Raw genomic sequence first — 22,117 nt, forward strand, 5'->3', positions numbered from 1 at the left:
ATACTTTCTGAGATCCTTGCGTTCATACAGACAGACGGTCAGACGGACGGACATGGCTAACTCAAATTTTTCAAATACCCCCTGTTAGTGATTATGTGTCCGTATGCTAAGTTTCACTATGATAGGCCGATTTAAAAGGAAGTTATAGCCATATATGTACATGACACCAAGCAGTGCCGGCAGCTGTTGTTGTTGTTACTTGCTTTGCCCAGGCTATCGAGGCATACAAAAACACACACATGCACGCATAATTATTCTACACATATGTACAGAGTATTTCAATGTCGGGATACGCGACTTTAGCTTTTTTACATGTTTTATATTAGAATTTAAAACATTATCTGGTTAATTTTGTCAGGATTGGTGGAATAGAATAATCAACGCTTTTCTGTTACTAAATTTCTAGCGTTGTGCGTTCCGAAGCCGCGCTACTCGCTGGAATGCAATATATTTTGCAGCTTGTTTTGTGCAACAGAGGAACTCCCTCCTTCATATAATGAATTGTATATGACAAATACGAAGCTTTTAAATAATTATCTGTCCATATAACCATATCACTGGTGATGGCATATCCAAAGGCTTTGTATTCCTCAATTTCGGCCTTTATCGGACCAAAGTGAGCATAAATATAGTTGCTGCTGAAGCGCTGCCCAAGAGCTACCCGCGGCTGTTGTTGATTCTGGTGCTTTGGTTGACTGCACCCTTTACGTGAGTTTGAATACCAAAAGAGGTAAAATTGATCGGAATTTTTTTTTTTTAATTCTCTTACTTTTTTTAATTTCTCTAATTATTGTAAACATATGTACAGAGTATTTCAAAGTCGGGACACCCGACTTTAGTTTTTTTACTTGTTTTTGGTAGACATTGGTGCTTTCGCTACTTATTAGTAGATTCATATTTAACACGACTTAAACGTAAAATAAAATCTAGCAAAAACATTTGCACTTTGATCTCTTTCAGACTTTGTGTTGCATAGAAGCCAGGTACGCCTGCCTTTTGCAATGTGGACTGTTGATCGTAAACCTAAAATAATAAATTATATTATATAGGCCACTTCTTTAGATGCAGGTGACAAAATGACTTACTTTCTGATCGAGAGCCTCAACAATTTTCTTATCCGTCTCCAATAGTTTCTTTCGATGTTTAATTTTCAATAATCCCAAAATATGTTGTAATTCCTCAGCATCTTTAATTTTTTCACACCAGTTAGCAACCTCGATTTCATATTCGTTTTCTACCTGTGCACGCATTTGTATAAGGTGCTTTTCCGTAACATGCTGTAAATCCATAAGTGCCTTGACTATATCAAAAATGCTGTCGTTAAGAACGCAATTGGCCAGTTCTGTGAGTAAATCATACGAAATACGAGTTTGAAGTTTTCTGAAAGATTAAAGTTGGTTATTCGTGTGTGTTGGTGTTCATATATGTCCCACATCGCTGAAGTTCATCGTATTGTCAATGTCACACGCTCTTGACCATATCATGAGCTACGCATGGGCCCCGCATGTGCATATGAAGCTAACGCAGGCAGCTATTCTTTGCTATATTGTTAGAATATCGGCCGCGCATGTGCACAACACAACCACCAACCGGCTGCCACGTCTACCTACACCTACGCTGGACTCAGCTAGCTGCATATAACACCCCAGCAACGATTTATTTTAAGAATCACTTATTAGTAATAATTAGACCTACGCACATTCTCAATTTTGTATATAAACCCTTGCATTTCAATCAATAAACAGACAGAACCACAAGAACACTCGTGCTCTTCTGATCTCACATTCTCTTTCAGCTCCTCCGAATTACACTTGGTTCAAGTACCTTTGATTAACTTTAAATAAGTACACATTTTTTACATTCTGCATTATGTTACCATTTTTACATTATGACTAGATAGTGATTAAGTGACACTGTTTGCTTTTGTTTTGATGTACTTTCAATTCTAAACTAAGCATGTTCAGCGTACGCATTAACAGTGGTCACACTTTTCTCATCAGTTACGCAAAGCACCAAACTAAATAAATGTTATTGTTGTTGTGGTTGGAAGTACAACAAAAGTTTTTTTTCTAAAGTTAAGAGAATAAAATGATCTTTCAGAAAAAATATGTTTACGTGTTATCTTCATTAGTATTGAAAATATCGTCTATTGAACATTGCATAGGGGGAAAAAAAGCATGCCGTACGAATTAATAGTGGTCGGGGCTCGTACATACATCCACGCATTAGTGTCTCACATTTTGCTTTGGATATTTCAATCGTTTGCACGCAACTACATGAACAGCTGCTTGTATGTATGTGTGTGTGTGTGTGTGTGTGTATGTATGTATACTAACTGTTTGATATGGATTTTATGTTGTTTGTTCTGCCTGCATTTGTAAAGCGAAACCCGTATTTATATATTTTGAAAATCCTTGAATGCAAAGTTACCTAGATTACATTACCCAAATTTGAAAGCGATCAGACAAAATTTATAACACAAACTTTTCATATTAAATTTAAAATTTTCATATTAAAACCCCAATAATTCAAGCATCAACACAACGAAAAACCGGGTATGCAGTTTTTTTGCATAGTTGCATATTTGAACTTGTTTGGTGGAAAATGCGGATTTTTACCACAAACTTTGGAGCTCATTTTCCCCCACTTGGAGCTCGAAATCAGCTCAAAATTCAAATTTCCTAGCTCTTACCTCTTTTTCATGCCCCAGGAAAAATGGTGAAAAATCAAGTATGCAGCGTTTTTTGAATTCTTTTATAAATTACACAAACCAAGTTTGAAGCCAATAAAATAAAAATTGCAGATTTATCATACAATCTTTGGAAACCGTTTTCCCCCTTTGGCGTTCGAATTTTCCAAAATCGCTTCTTAGTGCTCACCTACGCCAAGTTTCCTAGCTCTTACCATTTGGGATGTGCGTTGATTGCACATAGCTTTTCGTGTACCGAATTCTCCACGGGAAAATAGCGAAAAACCAAGCATGCAGATTTACTTGTATTCTTTATGAGAGTATAAAATCAAGTTTGAAGTTAAAATTGTAGTAAGTTGAAAATTGTAGCCCGTTTCCCCTCTTTGGAGCTCGAATTTTCCAAAATCCCTTGTAAGTGCTCTTTCACTGTAAGAGAGATCTTGTGGGCTGTGATCAGAAAACAATTTAGTATTATTGGTGCCTCTTCTAGTTTTTTTCACTCTTTAATAAATGCCTTCTAACACACGCACGCCTGAAAGTGAAGAATTGTTAGTCACGCACGGTATAAGTAGCAGGAAAGAACAGAGACAGAACAAAATGAACAAAGATGACATTAGGGCCATCATAGATGCGGTAGTCGCTAAAGCTTTATCAGCACTTTATGAGCTAGATTGGACTAAACAAGAATTTCAGGCAGCCCTTAACGTACAGAATGAGCAGTTCAGGTTACAGATCGACCATTCAGCCGCCTCTTTTAATAAAACTGCTAAAGTGCCTTGTGTAGAGGTATGCAAAGTGTTAGAAATTACGAATTCAACGTGCGTTGAACCACTTGATGCAGTAAACGTACTGTCAGAATTTGACGGTACGCCAGCTAAGTATGTCTACGGGCGTCAGGCGGCAGAAGCAGTGTATAAAATATACAAACCATACGAAGAGATCTCTAGGCTTTATCAGGCTGTCATAATTAAACAGATTAGACTTTAGAATAGGAGCTATCATGCTTGCGTCAAGGCAACATGACAACACTCCAATACTATGAAGAGATTGAGAAAAAACTTACTCTCCTCACAAGCAAAACGGTCATGACATACGACAAGGCAGTGGCCCACTGCATGAACGAAAAATATCGAGACGATGCTATCCGTGTTTTTATTTCATACTTGAAAAGAAGCCTTACACGTTGTGACGTTGTGTTTGCAGCTCGTCCATCCGATTTGCCATCTGCAGTTTGGCTCAGGAAGTTGAATCAAACCATGAGCACTACACCTTTGCAGCTAACTATGCAAGAAGCCTTGATGAAAATTTCTTCCCCCTTTTCCTCCGGACAATACCGAGGATGAGTAGAACCAATGGATGTAGATCCATCTTCGTCGAAATTTCGACTGCATACAAATTACTTAAAAAGTCTAGGTACCCTAGTAAATAACAATGAGAGTTTCAGGCGACAGAAAACTTCTGAAAGTATGTCCGGACAGAGACGCCAAAATATTAATAACATGACCCAGGGAGGTTCCGACCAGGGTTGAGCCAACTATGATAACGTAACCGAAATGGATTTTAAATTGTCGCATTACAATTGTGATTTAGCACAAGTCAGAGACACTCTGGACACAGGGATAAATCAATCGTTATTTAAAAATAAAAACCCGCCCTGGCCTATAGATAAGAAAGGAGGCGAGAACGGCACGAGAGAAATTATAAAAGCAGACTTGCGACCCACAGTTCTCATAAGGGGAGGGTGGTCCACAAGGGCAGCCTAAGGTAAACACGCAACATGCTCATTGCCTATCTTTTACATTTACTTTAAAAAGCAAATTGGTATTAAAACATTAGCCTGAATACAACGCTAAATGCAATTCTTAAGGACAAGAGAATAGAACACGTCGATATGAAACTTGGAAACTCGGAAGCAGAATTTTAAATCCAGAAATCAATAATACATTTTCATATACCACTTTGGCAAAGATTAATGTTATAAACCCCACTATATTAGATTCCCAAGACTTAAATTCAGTTTGAGCTCCATATTGCAAATGTTGCGCCAACGAGTTGATGGAAATGGCCAATGTAAAAGTAGTCATAGAAAACAAAATTATTCATTTCTTAATTAAGTACCCTGAACTTAAGTTAAAAATTTAACAAGGCATATCACAACGGCGTCACCATCTATAGAAGAACAATCTGGTGACATGCGACACGGGCGCAACGGCCATTGATGAATGGAAGACTCATGTGGCACGTTATTACACTCCAGACTTTGAGAGGCTATTGACTATATAAACTAAGCTTTGCGATCCTTTTGGTCATTGGAACAGTGGTGCTCTTGCTACTCCGCCTTAAGGAAACGCCCAGAATGGTAAAACTTCGAAAACCCTGAGCTGGCCTATCCAAGACCGAGGACGGCCTTCACTTGAAGGGGAGAGCAGTTAGCACTAAGCAACGCGCATGGAAAACGAACACTGGGTTCTTGCTCCCGGGCAAGAACTAGGTCTGTTGCCAAATTCTATTAACCCAGTCACCACTGCGGAGTCCGGAAAGAGAATGCTCACGTTGCATTCTTACGAAGGACGACCCTAGGAGGCGAAAGAAGTGCAGTTTTTGGTGATCAATGGCAGCGACGCCAACGCCAAGCTGTAAGCATTAGAATTTAGCTTAAGGTTCGATTTCAATTTTGTTATTATGTAGTTCTTACAATTTATTCGAGCACTAACGTGATAATAAGGCAACAGCTCCGGCGCAAGTCGTAATTATGTCCTTTTATTGAGCCGACCGGCCAATAGTACCATAATACCAACCTTAAACTAAACAAGAAAGGAATGCTAAAGTCGAGCAGGCTCAACTCTTAAATACTCTGTACCACCCCACAAAAAAGAAATTTAATTAATTAATTAACTAAATTAATTTAATTAATTAACTAAAATAATTTAATTAATTAATTAAATTAATTTAAGTAATTACCTAAATTAATTTAATTAATTAACTAAATTAAATATAAAATATTCCATACATGCATACATACATTTACATTTTCACCAGAATCGTGTCTATGCGTGTTTGTGTACTTGTACATATGTATGTATGTATGTGTGCATTGGGCCTGGTTATATGGCTATAACTTTCTTTCCGATCAACCTATCATAATGAAATTTGGTATACGGATATATAATCACTAAATGTGACTACCAAATTTGACCAGAAATCAATTTCAATCAGAAACAAGTAAAAAAGCTAAAGTCGGGTGGTTCGACTTTAAAATACTCTGTACATATGTTTACAATAATTATAGAAAATAAAAAAAAAAAAATAAAATTAAAAAAAAAAATTTTGATCGATTTTACCTTTCTCGGTATTCGAACTCACGTAAAGGGTTTATAATTGAACATTTACATAGCAATTGCGTCTGTGTGAGTGTATGTATGCCTATGCGCATCTATTCGTGTCTGTGTAAACATGTGTGCAGTCAACCAAAGCACCAGTATCAACAACAGTCGCGGGGAGCGCTTGAGCAGCGCTGCAGCAGCAAATATATTTATGGCTATAACTTCTTGTTAAATCGGTATATCATAGTGAAACTTGGCATACGGACACATAATAACTAACTGGGGGTATTTGCAAAATTTTGTTCGAAATTCCAAGAATTACGGGAGTTAGAAAAAATCGCAATTTGCATGGGAGCGGGGGGAGGGAGGGAAATTCCATTACACATTTTCTGCGTATTCATATAAGGCATCTTGGACTAAAATTTGGTGTTCCTAGGTCTTATAGTCTCCGATTATACGAATGGAAAACCGGGAAAACCTCCATAGGGGGGAAGTGGGGGGGAAATCAAAAAAATAAAACAAACTCGTGTAGAATACGGGCGGACGGACAGACAGACACACAGGGCTAAATCGACTCGTCTTGTCATGCTGATCAAGAATATATATACTTTGTGGGGTCTGCCACGCCTCCTTCTGCCTGTTACATTTTTCAGCTCGCGCAAACCCAATATACTCTTGTACATTTCATGTACAGAGTATAAAAAACTCGTCCTTTTTCGGGCTCAGGAGAATCTGTATACCAAGTTTGGTTATTCTAGCTCTTATACTTTCTGAGATCCTTGCGTTCATATAGACAGACAGACGGACATGGCTATATCGACTCGGCTTGTCATGCTGATCAAGAATATATATACTTTGTGGGGTCTACCACGCCTCCTTCTGTGTGTTCCAATATAATTCTGCGTAGAATAATTATAAAAATTACAAAAATTAGGAAAATTAAAAAAAAAAAAAAAGGTTATTGATTTTAGCTCCCTTGGTATTCAAACTCACGTAAGTAGTGTATAATTGCACATTCACATAGGAATTGTGTCTATGTAAGCAGCACAAAGTTCAATCAAAGTAGCTGCAACAGCTGAGGGCAGCGCTTGAGCAGAGAAACCTATATATGGCTCTAACATCCTTTAAAATCGGCCTATCATGATAAAACTTGGCATACGGGCTTATAGTCACTAACTGGAAGTATTTGCCAAATTTTAAAATTAATTTAAAAATTTTTTTTTCGTTTTTTCCATTTAGGTGGGAGGTACAGGGTATTTAAGAGTTGAGCTCGCTCGACTTTAGCATTACTTTCTTGTTATTAATAATAATCACTGTTTGATCGCATTTTTTATTAAATTATAGGCAAGACCGTTAAATAAGTGAATTAATTAGAAGGGAAAAGGTCACTAAGTATAAAGCAAATATTTCTGTAGAATACCTTAGAAAATAATATAACATACCTAGACAAACAATTTATTACAAATTAACAAAAATAAGCTCAGATCGGAAAGACCACGCAAAAAAAAGCCTATAGAAGGCCGCATAATATTGAGGAAACTTAAGGAAAATTTGATGAATACACCAAGTGCCGAGTGAGCTCAAAAAGCACCATAAAATATCGAAAAGTATAAAAACTGTCTAAATACGGCTAAGGGATTTTTTGCATACTTGTATATAGCTCGTCCAATTCCTTTAATTCCAACCAAAAATATTAATATTCGTCAAATTCCAATAAACAAGTCGCAATCGTTTTGAGAATAAGTATTATGGGCAAATGAAAGCTCTTTTGAATATCATGGATCGAAGGAAAACATTTAATGCACGTTGCCCAAGAATATTTGCCAAGAAATGAGGCCCATGTGCGAATGGGGATTACATGGTGTAGGATTGGTAATGTTATTGGGGTGCATGTGCTTCAATGGCTTGGGCAATTTGATACCAATTGATGGAACAATGAACAAGGACAAATATTTACGTGTCCTGGATGAACACGAATTCATTTCCGGTGACCAGCTCATTGGACAATAATTTATACTGCTGCACGACAACTCTCCATGCCACAAGGCCTATACGAAAACTGCATTTTTAGGGGATGTCGAAGTCAATACATTAAATTGGCCACCTAAACGCACCGATCTCAATATAATAGAGAATGTGTGGGCTTATATAAAAAGAAAACGAAGTTCAAACTTATCAAGGACGTGCGATGAGACGACTGCTGAAGTTCAAGGACTTCGCCACAATATTTTATGAGAAACATTAAAATATTTCGTAAAATCAATTCCTGTATGCTTACAAAATGTCATTGATATGAAAGGAGGGTTTAATTTTTAATAATATTTTTGTTATTTTTTATTTTTTACCAATATTAAATCGAAATGTCAAAATACTTTTGTCCACCAACAGTTATAAAAGATTGACTTTAGTTTCGAAACTGTAATATGAACAAGTAAAAAAGATAAAGTCGGGTGTCCCGACTTTGAAATATTCTGTACATATGTTTACAATAATTATAGAAAATAAAAAAAATTAAAAAAAAAAAAAATAAAATTGGATCTATTTTACCTCTCTCGGTATTCGAGCTCACGTAAAGGGTGTATAATTGGGAAATTCCAAAATACACATTTTCTCCGTCTGTCCGTCCGTATGAACACCTGGATCTCAGAGACAAGATAGAGAGATAGAGACACCAAATTTTGCACAAAGAGTTTGTTTTATTTTTTTGATTTTCCCCCCCACTTCACCACTATGGGGGTTTTCCCGATTCCATTTCCATTCGTGTAATCGCCTATATCTCGGAGACTATAAGACCTAGGGACACCATATTTTAGTCCAAGATGCCCTATGTGAAAATGTGTATTTTGGAATTTCCCTCCCTCCCCTTCTCACCCGTTATTACTGATTTCCCATAGCTCCCGTAATTCTAAGAATTTTGGAATCAAATTTGGCAAATACTTCCAGTTAGTGACTATAAGCCCGTATGCCATGATAGGCCGATTTTAAAGGATGTTAGAGCCATATATAGGTTTCTCTGCTCAAGCGCTGCCCTCAGCTGTTGCAGCTACTTTGCTTGAACTTTGGGCTGCATACATGCTTACAGAGACACGAATAGACATGCATACACTCACATAGACACAATTCCTATGTGAATGTGCAATTATACACTACTTACGTGAGTTTGAATACCAAGGGAGTTAAAATAAATAACCTTTTTTTTTATAGCCTGTACCCAAAGGGTGAAAGGCTATACTAGTTTTGTGCGCATGTATGTAACACACAGAAGGAGGCGTGGCAGACCCCACAAAGTATATATATTCTTGATCAGGATGAGAAGCCGAGTGGATATAGCCTTGTCCGTCCGTCTGTCTGTCCGTATGAACGCAAGGATCTCAGAAAGTATAAGGGCTAGAATAACCAAACTTGGTTTCCATATTCTCATAAGACCGAGAAAGTACGAGTTTGAGTTTTTTTTCGATGCACCCCCCCACTCCCCCGCAATTCGTGTTTTTTCTTATAACTTCCGTAATTCTCGGAATTTTGAAATCAATTTTGGTAGGTACATCCAGTTAGTACTAATGTGTCCGTGTGCCAAATTTCATCATGAAAGGTCAATTCTAAAGAAAGTTATAGCCATAAGTAAAATCGCTGCTCATGCGCTGCCTGCAGCTCTGTCGGCAGCGCTGCCCGCAGCTGTTGTTGTTGTTGCTGCTTTTGTTCAACTTTGTGCTGCATGCATACACGCATATAAAGACGCATAGGTACGTGATGTAAATGTATGCTGTTAAAACTGAACATAAACATGTATTCTAATTTAATTTAATTAATTAATTAATTCATTCAATTTTTTTAATAAATTAAATTTTTTTTAAATTTTTTTTTTTTAATTTTTCTTTTTTGTAGAGAGTACAGGCTATTTTACTGTCGGGTTTGCTCGACTGTAGCGTTCTATCTTGTTTTTCCTAATTTTTGTAATTTCTATAATTATTCTACACATACATATGTACAAAGTATTTCAAAGTCGAGACACCCGACTTTAGCTTCTCTACTTGTTTCTATTGTTGTTCTCGTTGGGTACAATCTAGAAGTATGTGGTTCATGGTTATTGTGGTGTTACAACATGGGTATATGGGAGGTGGGGATTCATTGATTGGTGATCAACGCACAGCCCAAACGGTAAAAGCTAGGAAGCTGAAATTTGGGCTCAAGCATCCACCATAGTGTAAGTGCGCACTAAGAAGGGATTTTCGAGCTCCAATGGGGGGAAAACTAGCTCATTTTTCAACCGATCGACTTAAATCTTGGTTTCTAAAATAAAAGAATACAAAGAAAGTTCTATACTTGGTTTTTTTGAATATTTTCTTGGAGACTGAATTATAGGGGCTTTTTTGGGGCACAAGAGGTAACCGCGTCCCCAACCACAGCCCAAACGGTAAGAGCTAGAAAGCTGAAATTTGGGGTCAAGTATCCTATCATAGTGTAGGTGCGCACTAAGAAGGGATTTAGGAAAATTCGAGCTCCAAAGGGGGGAAACGAGCTCCAAAGTTTGTTTGAAAAATCTTCAGTTTTCCACCAATCAACTTTAAATTTGATTTTTATAATCTATAAAAGAATACAAACAAAACTGCATACTCGGATTTCGAAATTTGTGGTGGAGCTTGATATATTGGGGTTTTAATATTTATTCACATTTTCAAATGAAAAGTTTGTGTTATAAATTTTTTCCGATCGATTTCAAATTTGGGGACTGTAATCTACGTAACTAAATCTACAACTTTGCGTTCAAGGATTTGCAAAATATGCATTTTATAAATGCAGGCAGAACATACAAACAGAACAAATATCAAACAGTTGGGGACAACTACGTATACATACACACACACACATACAAGCAGCTGTACGTGTAGTTGCGTGCAAACGATTGAAATTGTGTGAATGTACACAGTTCGTGTCTATGTATGAAAAAGTAAAGAGAAACATGCATGCATATGTACATACATATGTATGTATGTATGCCTGTGTATGTACATATATAGCATGTATGTCCATTCGTATGTATGTATTAGGGATGTAAAAAAACATCGATGTATCGAGCATCGACGATGTTTTTACCACGATGCATCGATGTTTTCCGATGTTTTTTTGCTAACGATGCATCGTCGATCCATCGATGTTTGTCCAAACATCGAACATTATTCATGTTTTGTTTGACGGTCACATTTCTTTGTGTGGTTTACCGAAAATGGTATGTATATTTATATCATAAATTATTTGATGTTTTCGTTAAAATGTGTATTTTATAATATAAATTTTAGGTTGTTAAGTATTTGATCTTCTTTTTTTCGTATGTAATGTCACACTTAATATGCGAAAGAGGTGTAGCTGCAACGCGTCGTTACTTTAAAAACTGTTATAATAAGTTTTTTTAAGTAAGCCATACAAGTTCATCAAAAGTCAATATTACGAGTACTATTTTGATTAACAACATTAAGTAAAATGCTATGACAGTCTCTTTTGATATATAAACACTTTTTATTTCAAGCTCCTCTGCTGATTAGCTCCCTAATAATAGCTTTTTTTTCTATGGAAAGTTAATTTTTTAAAACATCGATGCATCGATGTTTTTTTGCGATGCATCGACCATGCATCGATTTTTTATAACGAGACATCGATGTACATCAACATCGATGTTTTCCCTTCGATTTACATCCCTAGTATGTATACATTGAACAATCGAGCACTGTTGTTTGATTGTAATAAATAATGGTCTATGGTTTTAAATCAAATTTGTAAAACGAAAAACAACAACAACTGTCATTGGCTCGCGCTTCTTCTTTCGTTTTGATCATTTACGCCTGTTAATTTCAAAGGCAAAATGCCAAAAGTTTACAGTTACTAGGCAACGACTACGTAAACGATAGTAAAGCAGAAACCGAAAGCGGACCTACGCATATTCTGCTTCGCGTTGCGGGCAGATGTATGTATGTTTGTATATATTATTATTATTATTAAAATTCAACTTACAATTACAAATTGCAAGCAGCTTATGGAGTAAGCTATAGCTACTAAGGCCTTAAGCTTATGATTGTTTATAATTACGGTTATTTACATTTATTTACAGTTCGATCATTACTCTAGCTAAATTTATTACATAGTGGTGATTTCAATTATTTTATTGGAGACAAAAGAAAAGAAAAAGAACAAAAAGAAAAAAAAGAAAACTTATTATTATTATTATTTTTATTTTTATATGAGGTGATAAAGGTTTGTAGATTTCAGGAATGCAATAGTCTGATAGATGTTTTTGGGTAAAGTTATTTCATGTATTGTTGATTATAGGAGTCATGATCTTTCTTGTTGATATTTGGAACAGTCTAAAAGTATGTGCTTCAAGGTAATTGTGGTGTTGCATTGTGGGCATGTGGGTGGTGCAGATTTGCTTAAGATAAAGTTGTGGGTGAGGTTGGTGTGTCCGAGTCGAAGTCGTGTAAATTTTATTATGTCTAGTCTTGTTAAGTTCGAGCTTGGTACCTTGTTGTTTGCAGTTTGTTTGGAGTTGACAATTTTATAATAGTGGGAGGTGTTATTCCATAACGCGTTACTCTGCTTATTGAGTTCTAGTGTATATAGTCTTTGTATGTCTGATAAGTTGTAGTTCTGTTCTATTTTGAGGGGATGTTTCAGAGCATTTTTTGCTGCTTTGTCTGCCATTTCGTTTCCTGGTATTTGACAATGTCCTGGAACCCAGATGAGTAAAAATTTATTTCGGTAGGAGCTTAATAGGTTTCTTATGGTTGTGGGGTAGTAGCTGTGGTTGTTGGTGTTGTCTATTGCATTTAAGGATGATATGGAGTCGTAGCAGATTGCGAAAGTTTGCAGTTACCGTCGCTAGGCAACGACTGCGTAAGCGATAGCGAAAGCAGAAATGAAAGCGGACCTACGCATATTCTTCTTCACGTTGCGGGCAGATGTACATATGTATGTTTGTATATGATTTGTTCTAATTGATCTCAATAAATTATAAGATGTTATTATTTAAATTTTCTGTTAATTGCATTCAAACTTCGATGGAATTATTGATTGTATCGACGGATTCAACTATGGATAGTTTTGATGCTCTAGCACATAAAGCATCCGACACATGTCTATCTCTAGCATCTCAGCTGATCGCATATTTACAGCGACTTACCGTTTTAGTGTTAGCTAACAACGCTACAAATGTATTCTGAACAAATCTATGAGTCATTTACCGTTAAGCCTATTTTGTGAGTGTATTCATGCGATTTACAAAAGCAGAAACACACCTTTTACATTCACAACAATCATATTTGGAATTGTAGACACAAATTAGTGTTGAATTAAAAATTTTATACATCTATATATATAAAACAGTTTGTCCTGACTGACTGACTGATTGCTGATCAACGCACAGCCCAAACGGTAAAGGCTAGGAAGCTGAAATTTGGACTCAAGTATCCTTTCATAGTCTAGGTGCCCACTAAGAAGGGATTTTGGAAAACTCCAGCTCCAAAGGGGGCAAAACAGGCTCCAACGCTTGTATGAAAAATCTACAGTTTTCATCTGATTAACTTCAAACTTAGTTTGTATACTCTCAAAACAATTCCAAGAAAAACTGTATACTTGGTTTTTTGATATTTTTTTGGGGCCTAAAATATGTGAGTTTTTCTGTAAAAAAATGTTGGGGCACAAAAGCAATCCGCGTCAACAGCCCACAGCCCACACGGTAAAAGCTAGGATGCTGAAATTTGGGCTCAAGTATCCTATCATGATGTAGATGCACACTAAGAGGGGATTTTGGAAAATTCGAGCTCCAAAGGGGGGAAAACGAGCTCCAAAGTTTGTTTGAAAAATCCGCATTTTTTAGCCGACATAAAACTTGGTTTCTGAAATCAATAAAAGAATACAAACAAAACTGCATACTTAGATTTTCGAAATTTGAGCTTGAATTATTGGGGTTTTAATATTTATTCACCTTTTCAAATGAAAAGTTTGTGTTATAAATTAAGTCCGATCGATTTAAAATTTGGGTAATGTAATCTACGTAACTAAATCTACAACTTTGCATTCAAGGATTTTCAAAATATGCATTTTACAAAAGCAGGCAGAACAAACAATACAAACAGTTGGGGACAACTAAGTATACATACACATACACACATGCAAGCAGCTGTTCGTGTAGTTGCGTGCAAACGATTGAAATAGCCAAAGCAAAATGTGAGACACTAATGTGTGAATGTCCATACATATGTGCACATCTATGTATGTACATATGTATCTACATATGTACTATATGTATGTACATTCGTCTTGCACTGACAGAGCAAGAAATGTTAATTAATTGAAAATTATATAACATTTTTAAAAGTAATTTTTTCTTTGTTTAGTGCATTTGGCATTAGGGTTTTTATATCCTGTACCCGTAGGGTAAAAAGGGTTTATTAGGTTTATGCAAAGTGTGTAACATGCAGAAGGAAGCATCTCCGACCCCATAAAGTATATATATTCTGAATCAGCATGAATCCGAGAAATCGATCTAGACATGTCCGTCCGTCCGTCCGTCTGGATGAACGCAAGGATCTCAGAAACTATAAAAGCTAGAATAACCAAAGTTGGCTTCCAGATTCTCCTAGGTCCGAGGAAGGACGAGTTTATTTTATTTTTTGGAATTTTCCCTCCCTTTTCCCGCTACAGAATTTCGTCAATAGCGTCCACATTTCAAATGCTACCTAAACCAAACTGCACACATAATTTATACCTATTTATCTACTGTTGTTTAAAATTTTATATAATTCGGTCAATTCTAAGAAAAGTTATTAGCGAAACAAATTCTGGCCAGTACAACCCCCCCCCCCAAACTGCAGCAAAAAGTTCGCTCTTCTTCTTCCTCTTTTTGCTGCTGCTTTGGGCGCATATAACTCAGTGACGGAAGTTTACCTGGGTACAGGGTATTACACTGTCGGGCTTGCTCGACTGTAGCGTTTGGACACAAGATCCCTCTTATAGTGAAAGTGAGCACTAAGAAGGGGTTTCGGAAAATTCGAGCTCCAAATGGGGGAAAACAAGCTCCAACGTTTGTATGAAAAATCTACAATTTTCATCCAATTAACTTCAAACTTAGTTTGTATACTCTCAAAAAGAATACAAAAAAAAACTGTATACTTGGTTTTTCACCTTTTTTCCTGGGGCATGAAAAAGGGGGGGTTTTCCGTGGAAAAATTGAAACACAATTAACACCCCACAGCCCAAACGGTAAAAGTAAGGAAACTGAAATTTAGGCTCAAGTATCCTGTCATAATGTAGGTGCTCACTAAGAAGGGTTTTTGGAAAATTCAAGCTCCAAAGGGGGGAAGTCGAGGTCCAAAGTTGGTTTGAAAATTCTGCATTTCTGAATCGATCAACTTTAAATTTGGTTTTTATAATCTATTAAAGAATACAAACAAAACTGCATACTCGGTTTTTCGAAATTTGTTGGAGCTTGAATTATTGGGGTTTTAATATTTATTCATTTTTTCAAATGAAAAGTTTGTGTTATAAATTTTGTCCGATCAAATTTGGGTAATATAATCTACGTAACTAAAATTACAACTTTGCATTTAACGATTTTTAAAATATGCATTTTACAAATGCAGACAGAACAAACAATACAAAATATCAAACAGTTGGGGACAACTAAGTATACATACACACACACACACACACACACACACACATACATACATGCAAGCAGCTGTTCGTGTAGTTGCGTGCAAACGGATGAAGTAGCCAAAGCAAAATGTGAGACACTAATGTGTGAATGTACACACATAAATACATATGTACACATCTACGTACATGTACACATCTATGTATGTATGTATGTTCATTCGTCTTGCACTGACAGAGCAAGAAATGTTAATTAATTAAAAATTATTAACATTATAACATAAACATTTTTATGTTATTTTTTCTTTGTTTAGTACATTTGGCATAAGGGGTATTTAGGACATCGGACTACAAGGGCGTACGCAGGTTGGGCAGGGGGGACATTGCTCCCCCTAGAAAGAATTTCGCATTATGAATTACACCAGCACCATATGTATTACATACGTACATACATACATATGTACATACGTCTGTATGTATAGTATGTACATACATATGTACATCAATAAGTATGTATGTACGTACATACATTCTTACATACATATGTATGTATATAATTAGGTTTGTATGTATGCAGTGGGCCATCGAACACTGTTGTTTAATTGCAATAAATAGTGTTCTATGGTTTCAAATCAAAATTTTTAAAACAACAACAACAACTTCAAGTTATTGACTCGCAAATCTTCTTTCGTTTTGATCATTTACGGCTGTTAATTTGCATACGCAAAATGCCAAAAGTTTACAGTTACCGTACACATACAAATACATTTGTATGTATGTATGTATGTGTACAGTGAACAATCGAATGCAGTATTATAATCAATAACTCTCAAACGATGGTTTTCGATGTATTTGTATTCGACATGTATTACGATATATCAACACAAGTATCGATATTTTCGATATATCGCATTTGATTTTATTATTGGGGTTTTAATATTTATTCACTTTTTCAAATGAATAGTTTGTGTTATAAATTTTGTCCGATCGATTTCAAATTTGGGTAATGTAATCAACATTATATCAACAAATTGGCATTCAACGATTAAAATATAGCAATATGTTTTTTAGTAGCCATATATCAAATATCAAATAGTTGGGAACATCACATACACACACTCACACATACATACGACAGGCAACAGTTCGTGTCTATGTGTGCCCATGCATACATACATATGTACATGCATACATATGTAGCATGTACACATGTAGCATGTACCTACAAAACAACAACAACAACTTCAAGCTGTTGGCTCGCACATCTTCTTTCGTTTTGATCATTTACGTCTGTTAATTGCAAAGGCAAAACGCCAAAAGTTTACAGTTACCGTCGCTAGGCAACGACTGCGTAAGCGATAGTAAAGCAGAAACCGAATAACGGAAATGTATGTATGTATATGATTTGTTCTTATTGATCTCAATAAATAATTAGATTTTATTATTTAAATATTCTGCTTATTGTATTCAAACTTCGATATTTTGATGGTATCGGTGGCTTCAATTATCGAAAGTTGTACTCTAGCAAATTGAGATGAGAATTGTCAATGCTTTTTGATCATGGCTCATCGCTGCACGGCATTGACACGAGTGCCGTGTTTCATATTCAGTGTTTGTACGTGACCGCACGAAAAGACTCAAATGTGAATTTAAAATTAGGATATACCCTTATAATTATTCCCCTTTTTTGCACATAGTCTATCTTAAAACGTTGCGTTATCTCTATATATAAAACAGTTTGTCCTGACTAATTGGTGATCAACGCACAGCCCAAACGGTAAAACATGAAATTTGGACTCAAGTATCCTTTCATAGTATCCATCATAGTGCAGGAGCACACTAAGAAAGGCTTTTGGAAAATTCTAGCTCCAAAGGGGGGAAAACGAGCTTTAAAAAATATTAGTTATAGTGGTCATGTTCGTTTAACGAAATAGTTTGGCAAGAACAAAAATGTAATGGTCTACTGGACAATTTTTGGTCAAGAACATTAAATGCTCACTTAAATACCATAAATGCCTTGCTACTGGTAACTAATAAGTTTAAAACATATGGGTAGGTTATGCACACACAAAATAAATACAATTGGAAACATTATATTGAGCCGGGTTAAGACGGGCAATACCTGGTAGTACTTATATATGTATGTATGTATATAGGCGGATAACGCCTGCATGGAACATTTAAATGTATGTACATATCAGCATTGCCGAACGCTCTACTTTTGGCGGGACGTCCCGATTTATAATTTAAAATTAAATGTCCCGCGTCGGACTTTTCGGGGATAACTCGACCGTGCGTACAACGTGCTGAGGAAGCACACAGTTAAGTCAGGACTGGCAGTCCGCCCGGTGCGTAACGAAGATATGTACTTACATACATATGTATGTATGTACGTATAACCATACATAGTACTTATTGTACTATATTTGCTATTTGGAAAATGAACTCTTTAAAAAACTTTAGAGAGCGTCGAAAGAAGAATATCATATAATAATCTTTTAATTATAAGCACATTTTACTTAGCCCAGTAAAGACGGGCAAGACCTGCTAGTCAATAATATATGTAAGTATGTATATACTTTGAGGGGTCTGCCACGCCTCCTTCTGTGTGTTACATACATTCGCACAAAACTAATATAGCCTTTCACCCTTTATGTACAGGCTAAAAAAATAACACTACAAATCACTTTAAAAATTAGAGTATTGTTTTGTACGGCAAGCGAATCCTTGAAAATTAATATGAAAAGCAATGTAAAAATATTTTTGTTCAGCCAAAAAATAACAATCTACTACGCAGATAAACATGAAAAGAAATGTGTTACGTTATCAGTGCAATCTTTTCTCTTAAGTTTGCAGAAATGAGCGGTTTTAAATGTTGCAATGTGTTAAAATACTTTTGTCCACTGTTGTATTATTTAGGAAATGCTCTTACTCTGGCAATTCTGCATGCATAGCTTTTAATTGATCAACTAAAAAATAAATCTTCCTCTGCAAAAATTCCGGCGACGGCTCTGAGATATTTAAGTTAGGAGACGTTTCCATATTAGTTTAATTTAACTTTTGATGATGTTCATGTATATGTAACTAAATTATGATTAGTCCGAGTGTGACCGTCTACAAGAACGCATAAATACTAAAACACTTCTTGGATTATTCTATTTACACATTGCAACGATATTCTTTATTTTAGCAATATATGTATTTTCGATGGGCGTTTTTTTGTAAATATTTTATGCGGATTCGTTAAATTTATTTTGCTGTCGATATCGATTACAACGCACTTCAAGGGAGCGGTAAAAATTAGTAGTTATAACCAATAATTGTTTTACGTGTTTTATTTACAAAAAAAATAGGGAAATTTATGCAATTTTTTTTGTAATGAAAACAGAAGCACATTAGGATATATATTTTTTTTAAAAAAATCCATACTAAAACAAGTAAAAAAGCTAAAGTCAGGTAGCCTGACTTTGAAATACTCTGTACATATGTTTAGAATAATTATATAAATTAAACAAGTAAAAAAGCTAATGTCGGGTGTCCCGACTTTAAAATACTCTGTACATATGTTTACAATAATTATAGAAAAAAAATAAGAAAATTTAAAAAAATTTGATCGATTTTACCTTTCTCGGTATTCGAACTCACGTAAAGGGTATATAATTGCACATACACAAAGCAATTGCGTCTATGTGAGTGTATGTATGTTTATGCGCGTCTATTTGTGTCTGTGTAAGCATTTTCGCAGTCAAATAAAAAGCAACATCAACAACAGCCGCGGGCAGCGCTTGGGCAGCGCTTGAGCAGCGCTTCAACAGCAAATATATTTATGGATATAACTTCTTGTTAAATCGGTCTATCATAGTGAAACTTGGCATACGGACACATAATAACCAACTGGGGGTATTCCAGGAAATTCCAAGAATTACGGGAGTTAGAGAAAATCGCAATTGTCGCAAAATACACATTTTCACAAAATACACAAATGTACTGCTCGATATGTACAACGCGTGCATCCAAAGCGGAACATTTCCTGACTGTTGGAAAACACAGCGACTGGTCCTCATAAGCAAGGGTAAAGGGGACCCGGCAACCCCATCAGCTTATAGACCCCTATGTATGCTAAACACAGCTGGAAAACTGTTAGAAAAAATGATCAAGCCAAGGTTAGCAATCGCTATAGAAGATGCTGGTGGCCTCTCCCCCCGCCAATACGGATTCAGACCAGGAAGATCCACGATCGGCGCAATACAAGAAGTGGCGCACGCAGCTATGGTATGCCAACAAGGCAATCATTACTCGCGCCCACTAGTACTATTAACAACTCTGGACATAAAGAACGCATTTAACAGCGTGAAATGGAGCAACATGATCGACTCTCTCGAAAATCAATTCCATATTCCCGAGTATTTGATGAGGATGATTCGCAGCTATCTTGAAAACCGAAAGCTCTTTTATCAAACGGAAAACGGTGAAAAATTCACCCAAATATCTGCGGGAGCCGCTCAGGGCTCAATACTAGGACCTGAGCTCTGGAACATAAGCTACGACGAAATTCTTAGAATTGAAATGCCCGATGATTCATTCCTAGTTGGATACGCGGACGACATTGTTGCAGTCATCACTGCGCGAACTCTCGAGCATGCACAGAGAAAACTGAACCAGGTAATGCTTCGTGCTAAATGCTGGCTGGATTCTCATGGACTCGAGTTGGCAATGCAGAAAACAGAGCTACTGATTGTCACAGGATATTTTAAAGACGCAAAAAGCTATAAAATATCTAGGAGTTTGGCTAGACACTAAGCTGACATTCGGGCCGCATCTCCAACATGCGAAAACCAGAGCAGCAAATGCAACACAATCGCTATGTAGGCTAATGGCGAATGTCGGTGGTCCACTACAGTGCAGACGCAAACTACTGATGGAAATAGTAAACGCTATTCTGCTATACGGCTGCGAGTTCTGGGCAGACACATTAAGCGTAGAATGCAGGGCAAAACCACTACTGAGAATCCAAAGAACTGCGGCGTTAAGAATAATTAGCGCTTATCGAACCGTCTCCAAGTCAGCAGCACTTGTTATAGCAGGTGTCAAACCAATTGACCTACTAGCTAGAGAGCGGAAGGATATTTATGAGCTGCGACATGCAGGGCAAGCCGATAGACAAGCAATAGAACGGTGCAAAGAAGAAACGTTAAGAACCTGGCAAGATCGATGGACAAACGAGGATAAGGGAAGATGGACAGCTAGACTCATCCCTGAAATAAAACCCTGGGTCCAGAGAAAACACGGAGATGTTGACTACTACACCACACAGATGATAACCGGACACGGCTACTTCAGCTCTTTCCTCCATGCCATGGGAAAGAGCCGACAAAGTAGCTGCGTGTATAACGACGCCGAGTACGATACCGTAGAAAAAAATTATTATTATTATTATTATTATTATTATTATTATTATTATTATTATTATTATTATTATTATTATTATTATTATTATTATTATTATTATTATTATTATTATTATTATTATTATTATTATTATAAAAGTCAATTCATAATTGCAAATTATGAGTTACTTAAATTAATTAAGCTATAGCAGCGGGGGCCTTAAGCTTATTGGGGGTGTAATAATTCTTTACATTTGTTTGATTTTAGCTTAGGTCTAAGGATGTAAAAATATTGATTATATTAGCTTGTATATTTTCGTGGCCTTAAGGAACGCTATTGTTTGTTGGATTTTGGTAGGTGCTGTTATCTCTTTTATTGATTGGTTAAGGTATTTGGATCTTTCTATTTGAAATTGGGCGCAATCAAGTAGGATGTGGTTTAGAGTAAGGGGAATTTTGCAGTGTGGACAGGTTGGTGGAGCAGTTTTGTTTGGTATGAAGTTGTGTGTCAGATTTGTGTGGCCTAGTCGGAGTCTCATGAATTTAATTGCATCTAGTCGGGGCGTGTTTTGATATGGAATGTTGTCGATTCTATTTTTGCTAGGATTAACCGTTTTGTAGTATGTAGAGGAGTTGTTCCAAATTTTATCGCTGTATATTGATAAATTGTCTTTTTAGATTTCGCTCATAAATGAGGGGGTATTTAAAGGCATTTTTGGCCGTTTGGTCCGCTGTTTCATTGCCAGCGATCTGGCAGTGTCCAGGGACCCAGACTAGATGTATTTTGTCGCCTTTTGTTGCTGTGATATTTCTGATTGTTTTGGCATAGAAATTTTGGTTAGTGGTGTTTTGTATCGCTTTGAGTGAGGAGATGGAGTCTGTGCATATAACAAATTTCCCTTTCTGTTTTGCTGCGTATTTACAAGCTGCGAGTATGGCAGCTATTTCGGCAGTAAAAAAAAGGAAAATTGGGGTAATTGTTTGTACATAATTATGTCGTTTGCCCTTGTGACACTGTATGATACTCCGGCCAGCGACTTGGAGCCATCGGAGTACAGGAATCTTCTGTCCGCCAT

General features: G+C 36.4%; 1 protein-coding gene across 1 annotated transcript; it reads right to left on the reverse strand.

The window, feature by feature from the left end:
• Positions 1 to 736: 736 nt before the first annotated feature.
• On the reverse strand, positions 737 to 18,748 carry LOC115624997 (gonadal protein gdl). The gene is made up of 3 exons (XM_030519872.1): positions 18,587 to 18,748; positions 1,086 to 1,380; positions 737 to 1,023 (listed from the first exon to the last, which is right to left on the reverse strand). Exons 1-3 carry the CDS (start codon positions 18,694 to 18,696, stop codon positions 877 to 879), a joined length of 552 nt encoding a protein of 183 aa, XP_030375732.1. The 5' UTR covers positions 18,697 to 18,748; the 3' UTR covers positions 737 to 876.
• Between the last annotated feature and the right edge of the window lie 3,369 nt (positions 18,749 to 22,117).

The sequence above is a fragment of the Scaptodrosophila lebanonensis genome, unplaced genomic scaffold (genome assembly GCF_003285725.1).
Source record: "Scaptodrosophila lebanonensis strain 11010-0011.00,11010-0021.00 unplaced genomic scaffold, SlebRS2 tig00000061-arrow-pilon, whole genome shotgun sequence".
Taxonomy (NCBI): Eukaryota; Metazoa; Arthropoda; class Insecta; order Diptera; family Drosophilidae; genus Scaptodrosophila; species Scaptodrosophila lebanonensis.